Here is a 15,629-nt window from a genome sequence, read left to right on the forward strand (position 1 = left end):
GACAGCCGCAAATGAGAGCGTTCGTCTTCATCGAGGCTATCTTCAAGGGCTACATCTGCAGGCAATTGTCGGGTTCGTTATTTGAACCGTCATATGCCTGAATCTTTCGTCGACCCCATGCCAGAAACTCCAGTGTAGTGGCTGCATCTTCGACTTCCACGGCGTCTGTACTCGAGTCGGAACCGAACGCCGCTAGAACTGGCAAAGTTGACTCCGTCCCCTGTGATTCGCATTGACTTGGTGACGAAGCTACCGAGATAGTGCTGTGGTTGACGACCATGTCTGAGTGCTTACTCCGTGTGTTTGTCTGGAGGGTCGCCGGCAGCTGCTCAATGCGATTATGGATATTTCCTTCCAAGGCGTTATCGCGTGGCTAGCTGTGACTTTGCGGTTGTGATACCGGAGTTTTGGGAAGGCGATAACATGCAGCACCTTTATTCGCTATCACTACGTATAACGAGAGGCGGGTCTTGTATCAATTGCTCTTATCCGGTCGGCCGGAGGATCGGCCAGTGCACGGATAGCAGGGATTATCCTGGCTTAGATACCAATATGGAGGGGCAGCCAGTTAAGAGTCGCACGAGGAGCCTTCGCTGGCATTCCTCCATCTCTCATTGAGCCATGCATCGTCTTCTCCATCGCCAATATTGGGCGCTGCCCAAGCAGCCCAGCAGCATAGCGCCCGAGCATGTCTGGAGCAATTCCGGTAAGAATGCAGCATGACACTAGGGGCGCGTTCGCTGAGACACTGTAGACCAGGATCCTGTGCCACCAGAGAAATGGACTTGGACAGGATGGACCTTTACGCAGTATTGGCTTTCGGACCTGGTCACTATTTCGACCTGGTCTGCTGCCAGCTCGGCCTTTGCCTCAGGTTTATCGGCAACAGATACTGTGCTCCTGACTCTCGTCGCGGCGATGTGCAATGCGATTCCAACGGGTAAACTAGCATCCAGTAACGCTGTCCGGGAGCACAGCGCTGATACAGAACTTTCGCAGTACTAAATTGTGCTGTCGGCGCTGACCTGCATATCCCGTTTCCAGTCGCCATCCGCGCCAGCTACGGCACCTATTTTGGGTATTTCTGTGTCGCATCTCGCGCAATCCTGGCCCTCTTCTGGTTTGGGGTCCAGAGTTCGTATGGAGGGAGATGTGTGACTCCGGTAGGAACAGCACCGCGAGCCCTTGATCCCATAATGCCCTGACAGAGCCACCAGATCATCGCAGCCATCTGGCCCAGTTACACAAATCTCCCAAATCATCTCCCATCTTCGGCGGCAATCACTACTCAGGGGATGATCTCCTACGTGGTTTACCACGTTGTCCAAACGCCGTTCCTGTTCATCCCGACGCATCGCCTCCAATACATGTTCATTTTCAAGTCAGCGCTGGTACCACCGATGGCCTTATCAATGGTCATTTGGATCAGTGTCAAAGCTGGCGGGGGTGCTGAGCTTTTCAGCAAGCCACCGACTGTTCATGGCTCGGAGCGAGCCTGGCTGTGGCTTACGAACATGACCTCGATAACTGGTGGATTCTCTACATTGGCTGTTAACATATCAGACTTCTCTCGGTTCAGCAAGAAAGCAGGAAGCCCAGTGTGGCAGCTGCCCATGATCCCTTTCTTTAAAGTAATTACAGGTCTATTCGGTATCATTGCAGCGAGCGCATCTCAGAATGTTTACGGCGCAGTGCTTTGGAGCCCTCTTGATATCATCGACCAGTGGCAGGGAAGCCCAGGTGGGCGTGCAGCAGCATTCTTCTGTTCAGTCTTGTGGCTTCTCGCGACAGTCTGCAACAATATATCAGCCAACTCGATTTCATTCTCCAACGGTAAGTTACCAGCTCTCCTTGACCGCATTTCTAACTAATGTGATGGCCCAGATTTGACTACGATGTGTCCCAAATGGATCAACATCAAACGGGGCATGGTTCTCTGTCTGATGCTTGGCGGATGGGCGCTGTGTCCGTGGATCATTATCAAGAACGGCACTACCTTTCTGAGCTTTATGGGGGCCTACGCCATTTTCATGGCCCCGATAGCGGGCATCCTCTTTTGCGACTATTGGATCATCAAGCGGCGGAAATACGATGTACCAGCACTCTATGACCCTCGAGGCATCTATTACTACCAGGTACGTTTCTTCATTTTCTCACTATTCGGATTCCCCGCTGAGTTGTTACAGCTCGGAACCAACTGGCGGGCTCTCGCGTGTAATCTGGTCGTCATTGTGCCGCTGCTCCCAGGACTCGCTCATGCCGTGACCCCCGACAACGTCTCAATCAACACGGGGCTGCAGCATCTCTATGCCATCAACTATCTGTACGGCTTTTGTCTCTCAACGGCGCTGTACTTTGCTCTGAATTATTTTTGGCCCGATCGACGAACACGCATCCCTGCTGTAATCCCTGGGCTCGTTATGGGCGAGCTCACAGGAGTTGGCTCCGATGTTGAAGCTCCGGTGGTGAACCAAGCTGTTCAGCCCGATCAAGCGGTTCTGAAGAATCTTTAGCCTTTATATCAGTCAGTTTCATGGTTTCCAGGTCTCTGCTATAGTTTCAAGTGAAACACAACCATATGAATTATGACCCATGGTATGGAGGTGACCCGTCTTTTTGTTGGTCTCCCAAGCACGTACTCTCCCTAAGCCAAGCCACATTCCTCCTTCGTGGCCTACTCGATAAACCACGGGTCTTTAGCAGCAAGCTCAGTCGTGGTACTCTAATTGAGATATTATCCAAGTGATTCTCAAGATGTAACTAACTATCTATCGGAGCCACTGTGACTGAAAACTGACTTTTGATTTCACACAACAACAGACTGTTAACTATCCAGCAGGGTGGTCGGAAACTGCAATGTTGCACTGGTGCATAGTCCGTGGATCGTAAAATTCGGGAAACTCGGTCTGTTTCGCGCGATTAGTACTCATTCAGACCAAGAGAGTGACAACTCACTATGCTATGCCAAAGCTCCCGATTATACCAGAGAATTTCATCTTGCTCCTGGTGCGGATGGGCGTAGATATTCTCAGGTGAAAGGACGGGACTTATGATTCTGGTTTTCTGATCAGCGACCCCTCAATTAGCGAGATTGATGCAGACTCACTTATGCATGAAAGACCAACTTCCTTTAGATCGGTAATGCCGTCGGTCTCCTCTCCATCCGGTCTGTCCAACAGGCACAATTTGAGAGCTTCCTGGCCGTGCACTGGAGCGACTTCTCCCCAGTCACTGGATTTGTCCACGCCTTGGGATAGATGCAGATCTTCTCTTTGTTCCATGCCGGCAACTCATCGAGGGGCACTTCCTTCCCCTCAGTTTCCAAAATATGACTGAGCTGCGCGCTCTTCGCTGTCAACGACCTGGAATTTCTTATCACATTTCTGCAAGGCGCAGGAGAAGGAACCCCGAGAATTGTTCTCCTTGGGCACAGCCTCGGCGGGATTATCGCAACCCAATACGCTGCACGGCACCCCAATGAGATCCGAGGGCTTGCGCCTCTTGGAACCGGGAGGTCAATCGCCAGTATCCCGGCAGCCCGCGAGCGAATGTTAGGTCTGGCTGCAAAGGCCCAGGCTGGGGGCATTGCAGCGGTCGTAAATACTGCTGCTATTTCCAATTCCCAACAACTGTCGAGTATGAAAACACCACCTAGGCATACAGCATTCTTCACAACGTCACAACTATGCAGCCTCTTATCGCCCCAGGAGCAAACGCTGGCAGACCATAGCTGGGTCGAGTACGCGCCTTATCCGTACAAGTGGATCGAGCGATGCAAGGGCAACAGCAATGGTCTGGGGCTGGCAGAGGGTGGCAGTCGTCTGACTCGGGAAGAATTGGGAGAATACGACAAGGCCTCCGTCCAACCCGCCCCCCAAGACGAGATTGAACAATACTGAGCTCTATCATCGATCGATTGATTCGTATGTCGAATCATTTGTATGTTTTATTATTGTTTCACCCCTCGAATTGGAGGGGTAAGTGCAGTGGGGCTACCGCTGCCATTAATGAGGTCTATGTATGAGATATGCAAAGTCGCTGTACAAGACAAACAGGAATAGATACAAAGAACGAACGCTCAAGATGGCCACCGAGTAAAATGTAGAAAAGATAAAGAAATAATACAGCAGAAGTTAGTGCGACAGCACAGAATTGTCTTTTCGTCGTCGGACGGTGAGTTTTGTCGTCAGGGGCGGTAGTTGGAAGCGCCCCCATCCTGCCTACGTCAGTATGCATCTCATTGAGAAGAAGTCAAAGAACCCACGGTGAATTTTTGGCCGCGTGGCAAAGGGTTTGATTTCATATTTCAAAAGCATCTCGGCGATAAGAACCTTGAAAATGTGGGCGAACAGCCAACGGCCGGGACACTGTCGGCGTCCGTGGCCAAAAACAACGTATGATTCGCTGGTGGCAGTCAAGGAGTGTTCGCTTCGCTCGGCGGAGGTGGCATCGGGTTTGTAGAAGCGGTAAGGATTGTATTCGTCGGGGTTAGGGTAGAGGTCGCCATCGCGGTGGACGGCGTATTGGGGGATACCAATCTTGGTTCCGTAGGGGAGGTAAAGACCGTTGGGGAGGGTGGCCCCGTCTGGTGCAACGACCATCCGAGTGGGAGAAAGAGCGTTGATGCCGTTGAACCGGAGACTCTCCTTGATAGCACTGTCGAGCAGAGTAGCTTGTTCCACCTCGGCGGCGGTCCATTTCCCAGACGACACAGAGGCGATCTTCTGCACTTCTTCTTGGAGCATCTCAATAAGGCCCTCCTCGCTGGGGTAACTGAGGATGTCAAGCAGAGCGCTGGTGGCAGAGATACCGCTGGTGTGGACTCCAGGGAAGTTGATCATGAAGATTCTGTAGGCCAGCCACATTGTCTCGACCTCCACCGGCCACTTGCTCTTTAGGCCGATGTTGATGAGCATGTCAAGCAGGCTTCCCTTTGTCTTGAGTTCTTCCTGAAGGGCCGCGGGGTCAGATGCCTCACGCTGCTCTTTGATCTTGGTTTCGATGAGAGGCTTCATACGAGCATGGAAGACTCGCTCTTGCCATCGGTTCACGAGCCCAACAATGGGGCCGACGATGCTGGAATAAGTCAGTCACAGAAGGCGAGAAGCTCAGGAATGGGAGGCTTACCAGTGAAGAAATGAAGGGAAGGCCTTGATGACATTGGCCCCGAAGACAATCGCGTTGGAGCAGTTCGTCATGGCATTAAGCAGATTCGCATCATGGCCCCGACCAGGTCCAATGGCAAGGACATTGATCATCCTAGCAGCCGTCTTTTCCATTGCAGAGTATAAAGAAACATCCACCCAGTTTTCCTGGTCTTCCCCCCAGATATCAGAGAGGCAGGAACGCGCCTCATCGGCAAGGGACTCCGCAATGGCGTCGGACTTGAGGGTCTCGGTCAGGTCTTTGCTGACAAGCTTGACGAAGTAGTCGTATTTCTCGGCAAAGGCAAGCGGCCAGCTGGTATACTTGAGCTGGAAGAACTCGGAAATGTGGGCCTTGAAGCTGTACTCGTTCTCTTTGCCAAAGAGCACCAGGTTGAATTCTTCTTTGGGGAGGACAACTTCGTCGCCTTCGTTGACGCTGGGCATCACAAAGGGTTTCTGGTTCTTTGAGTACTGGGGATCGGCGGGTCAGCACAAAGGATAAACGGCGCATTGTCGTGAACAAAGGCAAGCAAGGTACCAACCTTCTCATACCCCTCCTGGATAAAGCTGATGGGATTGACGCCGATGAAGCGCTCAGCGGCGCGCCGTAGAAAGTTCTGCTTTTTGAGAACCCATGGTATGTCTTTGGGCACCGGCGAGGTTTCAAACAGCTTGACAACGATACAAACGAGAGTGCACAGGATGCCCGTGGCCGATAGGAAGGAAACATTGAGATCCAGCAGCATGGCTGCTGTCATCCGTCCCAAAGAGGAACGCGATTGAAACGGAAGATTATTGAATCGATAGAAGATCTCTGAACCACGTCGATCCTGTGGAGGATCATCGCCAGTTGGGGCCGCGCTGGACTCAAATACTCGGAGTAGACTTCATCTTCCAAGTTCCAAAGCAGTATTTCTTTGTTCTCAGAGCTAAAATTAACGATTATGGAGCTGGAGCAGCCATGCCGTTGGAAGCGAGGTCAACGGTGTCAGGGAAGAGCGGGAGCGAGCGGGCAAGATAGGCCCCTGGTCGAATCGCCAGGACCAGGGCCAGGTCCGATTCCGAGCAGCCGGAGGGGGAACTGGGGGGTGCAAGCCAATCGGGAGCACAGGCATGTAATCGCCGCGGACTCGGGCAGAAATTAAAGAAACGCGATGCGAAGGCCGCCTCTGGAACGCCACGTTCCATGGCTCGGGGTTTAGACATTTGAAGCAAAGCTGTGGCCGTTTGGGATGCCTCTGGGCGACTGGGACAGGCCTGGCCGCATGGCGCGTGGGGATTAAACGCACGCGCGCTCCGCGACTATTGGGCCCGGCCAAATGCAATTGTTTGGCATTGTTCTGGCATTACGTGCAGATTTTGCATGGCAGGGACAGATCCCTGCCGTGTTGGGCTGCCGGGAGCGGTGCATTATACGAAACAAGTTAGGGCTCACTCTGAGCGTTCGGGTACAGTGGGTCGGGGGGTCGATAGTGCGCGAGTCGGAGCTTTCACCTTTGGACCTGTTCGTTCCAGTTTGTTGGATCAGGCTGAGATCAGCACCAGCGAACTGCGAGCTGCGTATGAATTAGCGATCAATCTCACTGCAGAAGCTAATCTCTAAGCGCCAACTGTAGTAGTGTAGTAGTGATTCACAGTAAGAAATGCAGATACAGTTATTGGCTGACAATAATATGGAGCAGAGTATCGGTAGGAATTATAAAAATTGCATGGCCAACCCTGATCTGACGTGGCGTCTGAGAATCAGACGCGGCCCAGCGCGTGGCATCCATGAGACCAGGATCAGAGCGCACGCTACGCATGCAGCAGTCGCAGCCGAGGTGGGGGATCATATCATCAACCTTGCTGTCCAGAACAGAACAGAGCTCAAGCTGCGGCACAGTCACTCCTTTTGATAATTTGGAGTACTGGAAGCAATGTCCAGGCGAGCCATGGTTCAGTTCGTAATCCGACCCGGCGCTGTTCGGAGGTCGCGTAGCGAGGGCGAGCAGTCAGCACAATCTCCCTCCAAGCCCCCCAAACAACAACTTCGACGAATCTCCAGGGGACCACCTTTTCCCTTTTGGGCAGTCGATATTACCCATAGATCAGCGCCTTGGCAGGCGCAAACCCCCCTTTCCTCCGGCCACTCAACTTGGTCCTTCTGTCTCGCCGAATTCGAGCTTCCAGAAGTGCACTGTCCCGCGATGCTGCTGCCTCTTTCCCAAAGTTGCATCTCCTCGCCCCTCCCGGTCGCATGGCATGGTTTTCTTAAGATAATGCCGATGCCAGCTTAGCCCGCAGGCTGGAGTCACCGTCACTGCATTCCCAGCTTGCTATGCCTGCTCAGCGACGACTGCGGAGGTCACCACTCGAATGCGCCCAAGGTACCGAGGGCCAGATGGAGGTATCTAGACTCCCCTTGACGCCTTCATCCTTGCGCTCTTTGTCTGCTAGTCCGCAGGACTAACAATCCTTTTGCCTCTAGTGCTCCAAAGCCCGTCCGCAGTGCGACGAATGCGAGTCGCAGCGCCTGTCCTGTCGTTACCGTGATCAATCGTCCAAACAAGCACGAAGAAACCCCCCTCGCAAGACAACAAAGAACTCCATCGCGTCCGACTCTTCCCTCTACTCCTCCTACTCCTCGCCTTCCCCTCCCTCCACCGAGCACCGCCACTCGATAGCTAGCTCGACTTCCTCGCACTCGTTTGGGTCTACTTCGTCCGAGGCCAAGACCGACGAGCGAGCGAGCCCCGAAATATGCGCCGCCGTAGAAGAGATGAGTCTCGGTGACCAGCGACTGTGTGACAACTGGCGGGCATCCACAGAGCTGTCGCTAACGCACAGCAAGAACAAGGACCGGTCATGGCAGAGAATCATCCGGCGCGAGGCTGCTGCTCATCCAACCCTTCGTCACAGTGCCCTGGCTCTATCCGCCACCCATCTCGCTTATACAGTCAGGGCCGAGGACACGTCGAAACGAAAAGAATATATGCAGGAGGCAAGAAGGCACTACATCCAGGCCATTGACGAACTTCCACCTCACTGCGACGACCTCTCTGCATCCCGATGCAATGCCGCATTTTCTACCGCAAGCGTTCTTTTTATGTGTGAATTGGCATCCCCTTCGCTGGCCGAAGACGGACTGCGATTGTCCAAAGCCGCCGACCGTTCATCAGGTTCGAGCTCTACGACTGAAACGAAGGAGAAGGAACAGCCGCCGTCTTCGTACCTCCAGCAGCTCCTCGACGTGTTTGAAACCGCGCGAGAGTTCTCATCCGACACTGATGTCCTCGATGTTGTCGAAAAGGGCGAGCTCAAAGGGCTCTTCAGTCGAAGCGATCCCTACCATCAGCTGCCCAGCACCTATACCCTCCCCATCTTCGCCATGCGAAACCTCAACAACGCCACTGCGAAGAAAGACCCGGCCCATGAGACGGCCGTTTACGATGATGCCATCACTAAGCTCGACCGCTCCCTCGAGATGCTCAGCAAAGGAGGCGAGCCCACCATGATCGCCCTCCGGTGGATGTTCCGCGTCCCGTCGCGGTACCTCGACCTTGTTCGCGACAAACAACCCCTGGCGCTCATCATCTTCGCACACTACTGTGCCGTTCTCCATCACCTCCGTGACCGATGGTGGATGGGTGACCGCGGGGGCCGTCTGGTCAAGGAGATCTCGCAACTCCTCGGTCCGGAGCGCATGGGCTCCATCCTCTGGGCCTCTGATATCGTCGGCATCCAGACGTGACGCGAATGATGTCCTGTATTTTCATGCCTTACACAATATGCGATGCATATTGGCCGTGCGCTTGACGCCATTTCGGATCTATACGCCCTCCACAATTGCGCTTTTCTTCATCATCCCTGTCCGGCCTAGCCTACGATCACGAGGTCGGACATAGCGAGCGGGATCTGCATCTTTTCTTTTTCTAACTGGATTAGAAGCACTAGGTAGAACGGAGTTTTTCTTTCTCATGATGACAATGTCAACACCATTTTCACTGTTTCTGAAGGATCCATAATAATGTAGGCACTCAAAACTACGCCCTTCGTTCGAATGAGATTTGTAGTATGGAGGCGCCGTACGGTGAAGGTCGAAGAGCCAAGTCACTGCTACTGTCATGGTATATTGTACTCTTACGATTGTAGTCAGAACTATCAGGAACCAAGAACTGTATTATCGAACGACCATAACGGCCACAACGGCCGCTGTACTTGAGCGTGGGAATAGATCGGCGATCAGCGGGAATAAGCGGAACGGCGCGGGAGCTTCATCCGGAGGAGCTGTGGGTGGTTCATTCCTTTTTTGCAACATGCCCAAGTGTGAATTGCTGGTTTGCTGCAGCTGATGAGTTTTCCCGTCCCAATAGATTGGATTACTCGACCGTCTGGATCCAAATCCTGCTCATAGTATCGACTAGTTATGTGTTTGAATTGCGGCCGGTTGGGCGTGGTGAATCATTTACTGCCGTTGGCAGGCTGCTGAGAGGCTGACGGCGCGAAAATATATTTTCATCACATCACCGACATCTCACGCATGCGTGACGAAAAGCACCCTCAATTCGGTAGATGCCTTGACTATTGAGCATAACCCCGCTGGGCTGGAGTCTTTTACTTCCATGAATCGAAATGTCTACTATGGCGTTCGAAGCGCTATAGAAGCAAAGTAGAGAATGTTGTGATTCATAGCCACTTATTGTTGAAAAGCATGCTCGCTAAAGACCAAGAAATCGCCCAATGTCACCGTTGCACATTGATACCTTTGCACGCAACCGACCAGCAATCGCGAGGAGGTAGGTAGGTAGTTCATGTCCGATCCGCTGCGCCACATCCCAGCACTCTAAACATAATGAGCGTCCAGTTCATCTTCATCGCAACTCCATATACCCACCCATCGCGCCGAGCGCCGTATAACTCGGCAGCATCTCGGCCGCAAAGCAGGCAATGTGGCCGGAAAAGGTAAATGCAAGAGCTGTCGAGCCGTTAGTATTGTCGATGACTCTGTATGACCACGGAGAACAGGTACAAAGGCAAGCGCAGGGAGGGTGGTGGTACTTACCCCACTCGATGACGGCGCAAAAGTCCCTGGTGACTTTGGGATGCGTCCACGCGAGCCAGAAGGCGATGCCCAGCATCGCGCAGACTCCACCGATGCAAGCCCTCACGACGAGGGTGATTATTAGGACTCGGTGTCGCCATCTAGCGAGCATGCACGATCGGAGACATGCAAAGCACCCGACGGCTGCACCAATGGAGAAGGAGGCACTGAACGATTTATGTCAGACAATGAAAGAGGTAGCATTGACGGTCAGCAGGGGCCGACTCACACGTATAATGTCAAAAAGGCACGATGTAGCTCCGGGTGATTGAGGCGGTCAAAGTGCGTCAGCATGATCAGCCCAACGCTTCCAGTTGCAGTGAGACTGGTCAAGATGTATGACAGAGCCTGGTCTATCTCGTCCTTTCTCCATCGTCCCTTCTCCGACGACGCTGGAGCGGGCCGATGCTTGAAGAAGGACGACATGTTGAGTAGAATGACCGAGAGCCAGCTCCCCAGGATGAAGACGGGCTTCATCTCCCTTGCGCCGACATCAGAGACGAAGCTGGAGACTTGTTAGTCCATTACATGAGGAAAGCCATCAACAGGAAAGGGATAGGTACGGAATGGTCTGTCCCCGGGTTAAGGTATAGACTGGGGTATCCGGGGTATACCAGTAGCCGATCATGGCGAGAAGGGTGACTGCATTCGGTTATTCTTGACCCCACGACCAGACGATAATCCGGGGTACATGATACATACCGAGCCAGATGACCGCAGATACCAAAGGCAAGGCCCAGGCATTGGTCCACATTGTCGAGTCGTCGACTTAAAATTTTCGCCAAGGGGGATGTCGTGGGGGGTCAGGGTAGGGACAGGGACAGGGACAGGGACAGGGCCGGGTCGGTGGTGATGATCCGCGCACAGCGTAGGGATTCAGGGATTACAAGCAAACGAATGAAAGCCAGGGTCAGAGAATTTGCAGCAAATATAAATCAGTATCTAGAGAGAGCGACTGGAAAGGTACAGAATCTGCAGAAAGAGTGGATGCTCCTGGTGACGAGCCGAAAAGAGGGAAGAGTCGTGAAAAGGACGGTTGATTGTTCGCGATGGAAGTGAGGGAAGACAGAAGAGAATAATAGGGGATAGCAGCTGTGGGTAGCCTCGTTATGACGAGTTGCGATTAGATTGCCTGGTGGAATCGATATTCAAGCAATAGCGTGGGCCCAGCTCGAAGATACTTCCCCTGTAGGGCAATTTCTGGACAGTAACCGGCACTGTGGCTTCGGCAGTGGAACGTCAGCTTTCTATTATTGGACATGACAGGATTCTGAGAATCCATAAATGCTTGCCTTCGCCATGGCAATCATCGCAGGAATGCCAGGCGCATCATTGTTGTTGGCAGTCACATTCCTGGCTAGGTCACAGCGCTGACTAGGACTGCAGCTGTCGCCCGACAGCAGACAACACCATTACGCAGCAAGCCTAGTACATCAACAGCTTTAAGGCTGTTGTTCAAGAAATTCCGACCGTTGAAAGCTGAAACGAATACGAAGGTCTTGTCCCTGGAAGATGAGACTTGACAGCGGATGGTGAGACACACGTGTCCACTTGCCTGAATGATCAACATGATTACATTCAGATTTATACCATATTTGGTAGGTCACGGCGATTACCTTCCTTATACCGACAGCTTTTGCGTCATTGAGATGATTACAATTTATCCGGAAGCCCTGAGTGGGCGAAGTAACCGAGTGGAGTGCGACCATGGAATCCTGGAAATCCGGGCGGCCGGGAGAATCACAGCGCAGGTCAAGCTTCCTCATCAAGTCATACTTTCTAACTCGTATGCAGGAGCCTGGGTAATGAACACAAGTTCAGCTGAGATTGGGAAACCCCCTGTCACCTCGGTGCGGGGAAGCGCCTCCCCTCCCTTGCAGACCATGCTACGACGGTATAAGACGCTGGGGTTGTCCAGCTGCGATCTTCCTCACTAATCCCTCACCACCATGGCATCCAAACAGTCCCCTGGTGCACTGGCACATACGCCTACCCTGAGCGAAAATGTCCACAAACCCAAATCGTCAGGCTGCGCATGCAACCGCGCGTACTTCAAGGGCGACTTCCTCAAGGAAGACCCTCTTTGCCGCGAGTTCGTCGAAAAGGAGTGTATCAACATCTGGATAGGCCATGATGTCCATCTCGTCCAGAACATGCTGCGCGACGGGGACAAGTTCAACTGGATCTTGACACACAAGGACACAGAGGATATCAAGGAATAGAGGCCATAAGATTGCTCTTTTGGGAGATTCATGCCACCCTCATCTGCCGACAAGTCCCCAGGGTGCGTCTCAGGCTACGGAGAGCGCAGCAGTGCTGGCCTTGTGTTTGAAACTGGCCGGCAAAGATAATGTCCTGCTTGCGGTAATTGGTGAACAAGACATCTGATCTTTCGTCACTGATCATGTTCTAGACCCAAGTATACGGAAAACTGCGGTTCGAGCGAGTGCGCAAGTGCCAGCTCAATGGGGAGGACTGCACTGAAGAAACTAGAGGCTGGACAGAGGCTGGACCCTGAAGACGTGATGATGAGGGTAGGTGCAGTCCCAGGAAAGGTAAGGCTTGTTTCTGACTGAACGACTACAGAACCGCTGGCTTTATCCCTTCGATGCCGAGGCAGACACCCTCCAGAGATGGAAAGAGGTCGCGGCACTCGTTGACAAGGAACTTGAAGAAGGGCAGATAACACCTCTTTTCACGACGGCAGCAAGTGATGCTACTTGACGGGAGATGTGGCTGTTATAGAACGAGTTCTCTGTAGACTAACTATATACTTGGTTGGTTCCCCAAGAGTCAATAATGCCAAACAGAGAGTACAGCTTTTCCAAACACAGAGCTCCAGATGCAAAGCAGCTTAGAGACCATCAGCAAGCATAGCATTGATAAGCTCAACATGCCGATCGGCATTCGTCTCGCTCCATTCATCATTATAGTTCAGCCCATACGGCCAAATATGACCACCACCACAGTTGATGATTGCATCGGCGCCATCCCACGACTGAAGCAGCGGCGTAGCAGTAGGCCAGTCGTTCGCCGCACACCGGTCATCAAAGGCCTGCGTCTGTCCGATTCCAAGCGTATGCGAGATCTCATGCAGTGCCGTGCGCTCGTTCAGATATGAGCGATCAGTGCCGAAGCGAATGGTCCCGTCGTAGCTTGCTTCGGCGGTTGGGACGCCGGGGACGTATTGGACGTAGAGGGTCTTGCTGGCATCGCCGAGACGAGCGTGTCGGGCGACTGCGGCTTCCAGTGCGGCTTCGATCAGACCGTATGCTTCGGCCTCGTCTGTTGTAGGGCTGGAGGACTTTTCGAGTGACCAGGTCAGGGCTGCGGAGGTGGTTGAGGCAACAGTGAGAACCGCTGCGATCACGGAGTGACGCATGGTAAACGTTATAGATTGGCTGTGAAAGAGCGTGGGTTTGATGATACACTCCAGCAGGTTCTTGAGAGATCTGAAGATCCGTCCCTGTATTCAGGGTGCCTCCATCGTTTTATGCTTGCGCCCAGAAACCAGGGGAAGCGGACCCCTCAGATCGGCTTCAAGTAAACAATGTCGCAGCCCTAAAGCGTCAAGCGAGATGATCTCACCATTAACAGCGATCTAGGCAAAACAAGCTGCAGAATCCCTGAAACAGGCGGATGTATTCAACTCCACCATTCCCAGACTCGCGCCAACCCCTGCCAAGGCTGCGTCAGGGTCTACCCCGTGGGCAGTGGATCGGTATCTACTACTCTACAAATCATGACAGCTTGGTCACTACGTAACTGAAAGCAATGACTAACTCCCGGCGTTATCAGGAGACAGGGAATCGGAGTTGGAGACTTGGAGTCGCCGTTCGATAAGAAGCACTCCACACTGCCCGGGTACCTACTCCGACAGGATCAGGGCTGCTGGCCAAAAGATGGAATCACTGGAGGGATCTCATGATGCCATGGAATTGCAGATAAGCGCTGAACATCTATTGGGCTGGCTGTCAGGACTGGAGATCTACACGACGGCTCGTATGATATTAAGTATAAAGCCAAAGCCCAGCCGCAGGCTTTAGTCTCATTCACAATCACAATTCGACGAACTTACTCCTATAATGCGGTTGTCAAGGGTTGTGATCGCGGCCCTATGCGGCATCGCCAGCGTCCATGGTGCCAGCGATGTCCCATTTGCAAGTGAGCAGCTCGATCTTCGGGGATTTTGTCCACATACTGAGCCCGACAGTGCGGCCGTGCAAGGGAATTGTCATTGAGGACGCCTCAATTGCAACACTGCAACGTTGGACGACGAACGGCAACCTGACTAGTCAGGTTCTTGTGGAGGGCTACCTGGACCGAATTCAGCAGACCATCGCGCGCTCTTAAACTATGCGTCAGGGTACTCGAGCAGAACAGGCCAGACGAGAAACCCATACAATCTGACTCAACTTACCTCCGGGAGTAGCAGTGGCTCGGTGGTAGCCGTTCGCAGCAACCAGATCGCTATTGCGCTTGGCACTGAAACTCACGGATCTCTCACCCATCCCTCCGGTCAGTTGGGCTTGCACTCGATCAAATCGACACTGGGCTTGATGTCTCGACATGGTATTGTCACTGGGAGATACTACCACGATACAACGGGACCTCTGGCGCGGTCGATGAAGGAAATCACTATCTTGCTGGATATTATGGTTGGCCCGGACCGCTATGATAATCTCACTTTTCAAGCCATTGGTCACTTCCTGGTGAATAGCTACGCTGCTGAGGTTGTTGGCAAGGATGCTCTCCGAGGCATGGAGCTAAGACTGCCCTGGTACCCATACTGGTCGACTAACGCCGTGAGTATATCGTTTAATAGGATGCGAAAGTAATTGAGAAGTTAAGCTGAGTGCCCTCATATAGCAAATTAATAGCCCGGGAAACCGGACGGCTGTACGAGGCAGCGGTTGAGCAGCTGGGAGTAGCTGGGGCAGAGATCTACAATATCACGGGACAGCGCCAGTCGTTACTATATTTCTAGCAGCCTAACTATATTGTAGAATCAAAGTCCCTTTGGAGGTCTAGCCAACCCCTACGGAGGCGCCCAGCCATTTAATATCGCCCCTGAGCGCGACCACCTCATCGCATTCAGCACTCTAATGGCAGTCAGGTACGGCGAAAGGTTACAAAACTGGACCTTCCCCGAGAATGACAAGCGCCACAACATGAGCACGCTAGCAGAAATGGCCGCGTGGAACGACGCTCACAACGCAACGACAGGATCCGTGGGCAACGGGACCTGGTGATGGGACACAAGCACCGGTCAGAGCTTCTACGAGAAGGGCGCAGCAACCAACGGCACAATGGGCGCAGAGTTCTGGACGGCCTTTGAGCTAAGGCCGCTTTACGGCTCGGTAGGCCATCGACAGTGCGCACGTTTACCTGTTGGATAACGG

General features: G+C 53.0%; 10 protein-coding genes across 10 annotated transcripts; 6 read left to right on the forward strand and 4 right to left on the reverse strand.

Annotated features, from left to right (window-relative positions):
* Positions 1-621: 621 nt before the first annotated feature.
* BDV17DRAFT_298664 (nucleobase cation symporter-1 family protein) lies at positions 622-2,718 on the forward strand (the record flags this gene model as incomplete). Its single annotated transcript, XM_073763726.1, has 6 exons — positions 622-706; positions 755-940; positions 1,000-1,163; positions 1,218-1,833; positions 1,885-2,135; positions 2,187-2,718. The coding sequence occupies 6 exons, from the start codon at positions 622-624 to the stop codon at positions 2,511-2,513; spliced, it is 1,629 nt and encodes a 542-aa protein (XP_073614931.1). The 3' UTR covers positions 2,514-2,718.
* Positions 2,719-2,823: 105 nt separating this feature from the next.
* BDV17DRAFT_264823 (uncharacterized protein) lies at positions 2,824-3,353 on the reverse strand. Its single transcript, XM_073758081.1, has 3 exons — positions 3,107-3,353; positions 2,956-3,055; positions 2,824-2,906 (listed from the first exon to the last, which is right to left on the reverse strand). Exons 1-3 carry the CDS (start codon positions 3,112-3,114, stop codon positions 2,829-2,831), a joined length of 186 nt encoding a protein of 61 aa, XP_073614932.1. The 5' UTR covers positions 3,115-3,353; the 3' UTR covers positions 2,824-2,828.
* A 22-nt stretch (positions 3,354-3,375) lies between these two features.
* BDV17DRAFT_101034 (uncharacterized protein) lies at positions 3,376-4,059 on the forward strand. The gene has a single exon (XM_073753686.1). It carries the CDS (start codon positions 3,549-3,551, stop codon positions 3,897-3,899), a length of 351 nt encoding a protein of 116 aa, XP_073614933.1. The 5' UTR covers positions 3,376-3,548; the 3' UTR covers positions 3,900-4,059.
* BDV17DRAFT_264826 (cytochrome P450) lies at positions 3,581-6,265 on the reverse strand. The gene is made up of 4 exons (XM_073758082.1): positions 5,690-6,265; positions 5,128-5,618; positions 4,265-5,076; positions 3,581-4,216 (listed from the first exon to the last, which is right to left on the reverse strand). The coding sequence occupies exons 1-4, from the start codon at positions 5,903-5,905 to the stop codon at positions 4,134-4,136; spliced, it is 1,602 nt and encodes a 533-aa protein (XP_073614934.1). The 5' UTR covers positions 5,906-6,265; the 3' UTR covers positions 3,581-4,133.
* A 128-nt stretch (positions 6,266-6,393) lies between these two features.
* Positions 6,394-6,803, forward strand: BDV17DRAFT_264827 (uncharacterized protein). The gene has a single exon (XM_073758083.1). The coding sequence runs from the start codon at positions 6,467-6,469 to the stop codon at positions 6,716-6,718; it is 252 nt and encodes an 83-aa protein (XP_073614935.1). The 5' UTR covers positions 6,394-6,466; the 3' UTR covers positions 6,719-6,803.
* BDV17DRAFT_264828 (uncharacterized protein) lies at positions 6,784-9,222 on the forward strand. Its single transcript, XM_073758084.1, has 2 exons — positions 6,784-7,533; positions 7,615-9,222. Exons 1-2 carry the CDS (start codon positions 7,465-7,467, stop codon positions 8,875-8,877), a joined length of 1,332 nt encoding a protein of 443 aa, XP_073614936.1. The 5' UTR covers positions 6,784-7,464; the 3' UTR covers positions 8,878-9,222.
* A 558-nt stretch (positions 9,223-9,780) lies between these two features.
* Positions 9,781-11,684, reverse strand: BDV17DRAFT_264830 (Frag1/DRAM/Sfk1). Its single transcript, XM_073758085.1, has 6 exons — positions 11,520-11,684; positions 10,930-11,444; positions 10,791-10,869; positions 10,457-10,732; positions 10,189-10,394; positions 9,781-10,101 (listed from the first exon to the last, which is right to left on the reverse strand). The coding sequence occupies exons 2-6, from the start codon at positions 10,979-10,981 to the stop codon at positions 9,998-10,000; spliced, it is 717 nt and encodes a 238-aa protein (XP_073614937.1). The 5' UTR covers positions 10,982-11,444; positions 11,520-11,684; the 3' UTR covers positions 9,781-9,997.
* A 492-nt stretch (positions 11,685-12,176) lies between these two features.
* On the forward strand, positions 12,177-12,951 carry BDV17DRAFT_291851 (uncharacterized protein; the record flags this gene model as incomplete). The annotated part of the gene is made up of 3 exons (XM_073762220.1): positions 12,177-12,400; positions 12,641-12,761; positions 12,814-12,951. The coding sequence occupies 3 exons, from the start codon at positions 12,177-12,179 to the stop codon at positions 12,949-12,951; spliced, it is 483 nt and encodes a 160-aa protein (XP_073614938.1).
* A 130-nt stretch (positions 12,952-13,081) lies between these two features.
* BDV17DRAFT_291852 (uncharacterized protein) lies at positions 13,082-13,609 on the reverse strand (the record flags this gene model as incomplete). Its single annotated transcript, XM_073762221.1, has 1 exon — positions 13,082-13,609. The coding sequence occupies one exon, from the start codon at positions 13,607-13,609 to the stop codon at positions 13,082-13,084; it is 528 nt and encodes a 175-aa protein (XP_073614939.1).
* Positions 13,610-14,305: 696 nt separating this feature from the next.
* Positions 14,306-15,283, forward strand: BDV17DRAFT_264832 (uncharacterized protein). The gene is made up of 3 exons (XM_073758086.1): positions 14,306-14,391; positions 14,441-15,032; positions 15,097-15,283. Exons 2-3 carry the CDS (start codon positions 14,787-14,789, stop codon positions 15,142-15,144), a joined length of 294 nt encoding a protein of 97 aa, XP_073614940.1. The 5' UTR covers positions 14,306-14,391; positions 14,441-14,786; the 3' UTR covers positions 15,145-15,283.
* Positions 15,284-15,629: the final 346 nt, after the last annotated feature.

Source organism: Aspergillus undulatus (genome assembly GCF_047715775.1).
Source record: "Aspergillus undulatus strain CBS 261.88 unplaced genomic scaffold BDV17scaffold_28, whole genome shotgun sequence".
Lineage (NCBI taxonomy): Eukaryota > Fungi > Ascomycota > Eurotiomycetes > Eurotiales > Aspergillaceae > Aspergillus > Aspergillus undulatus.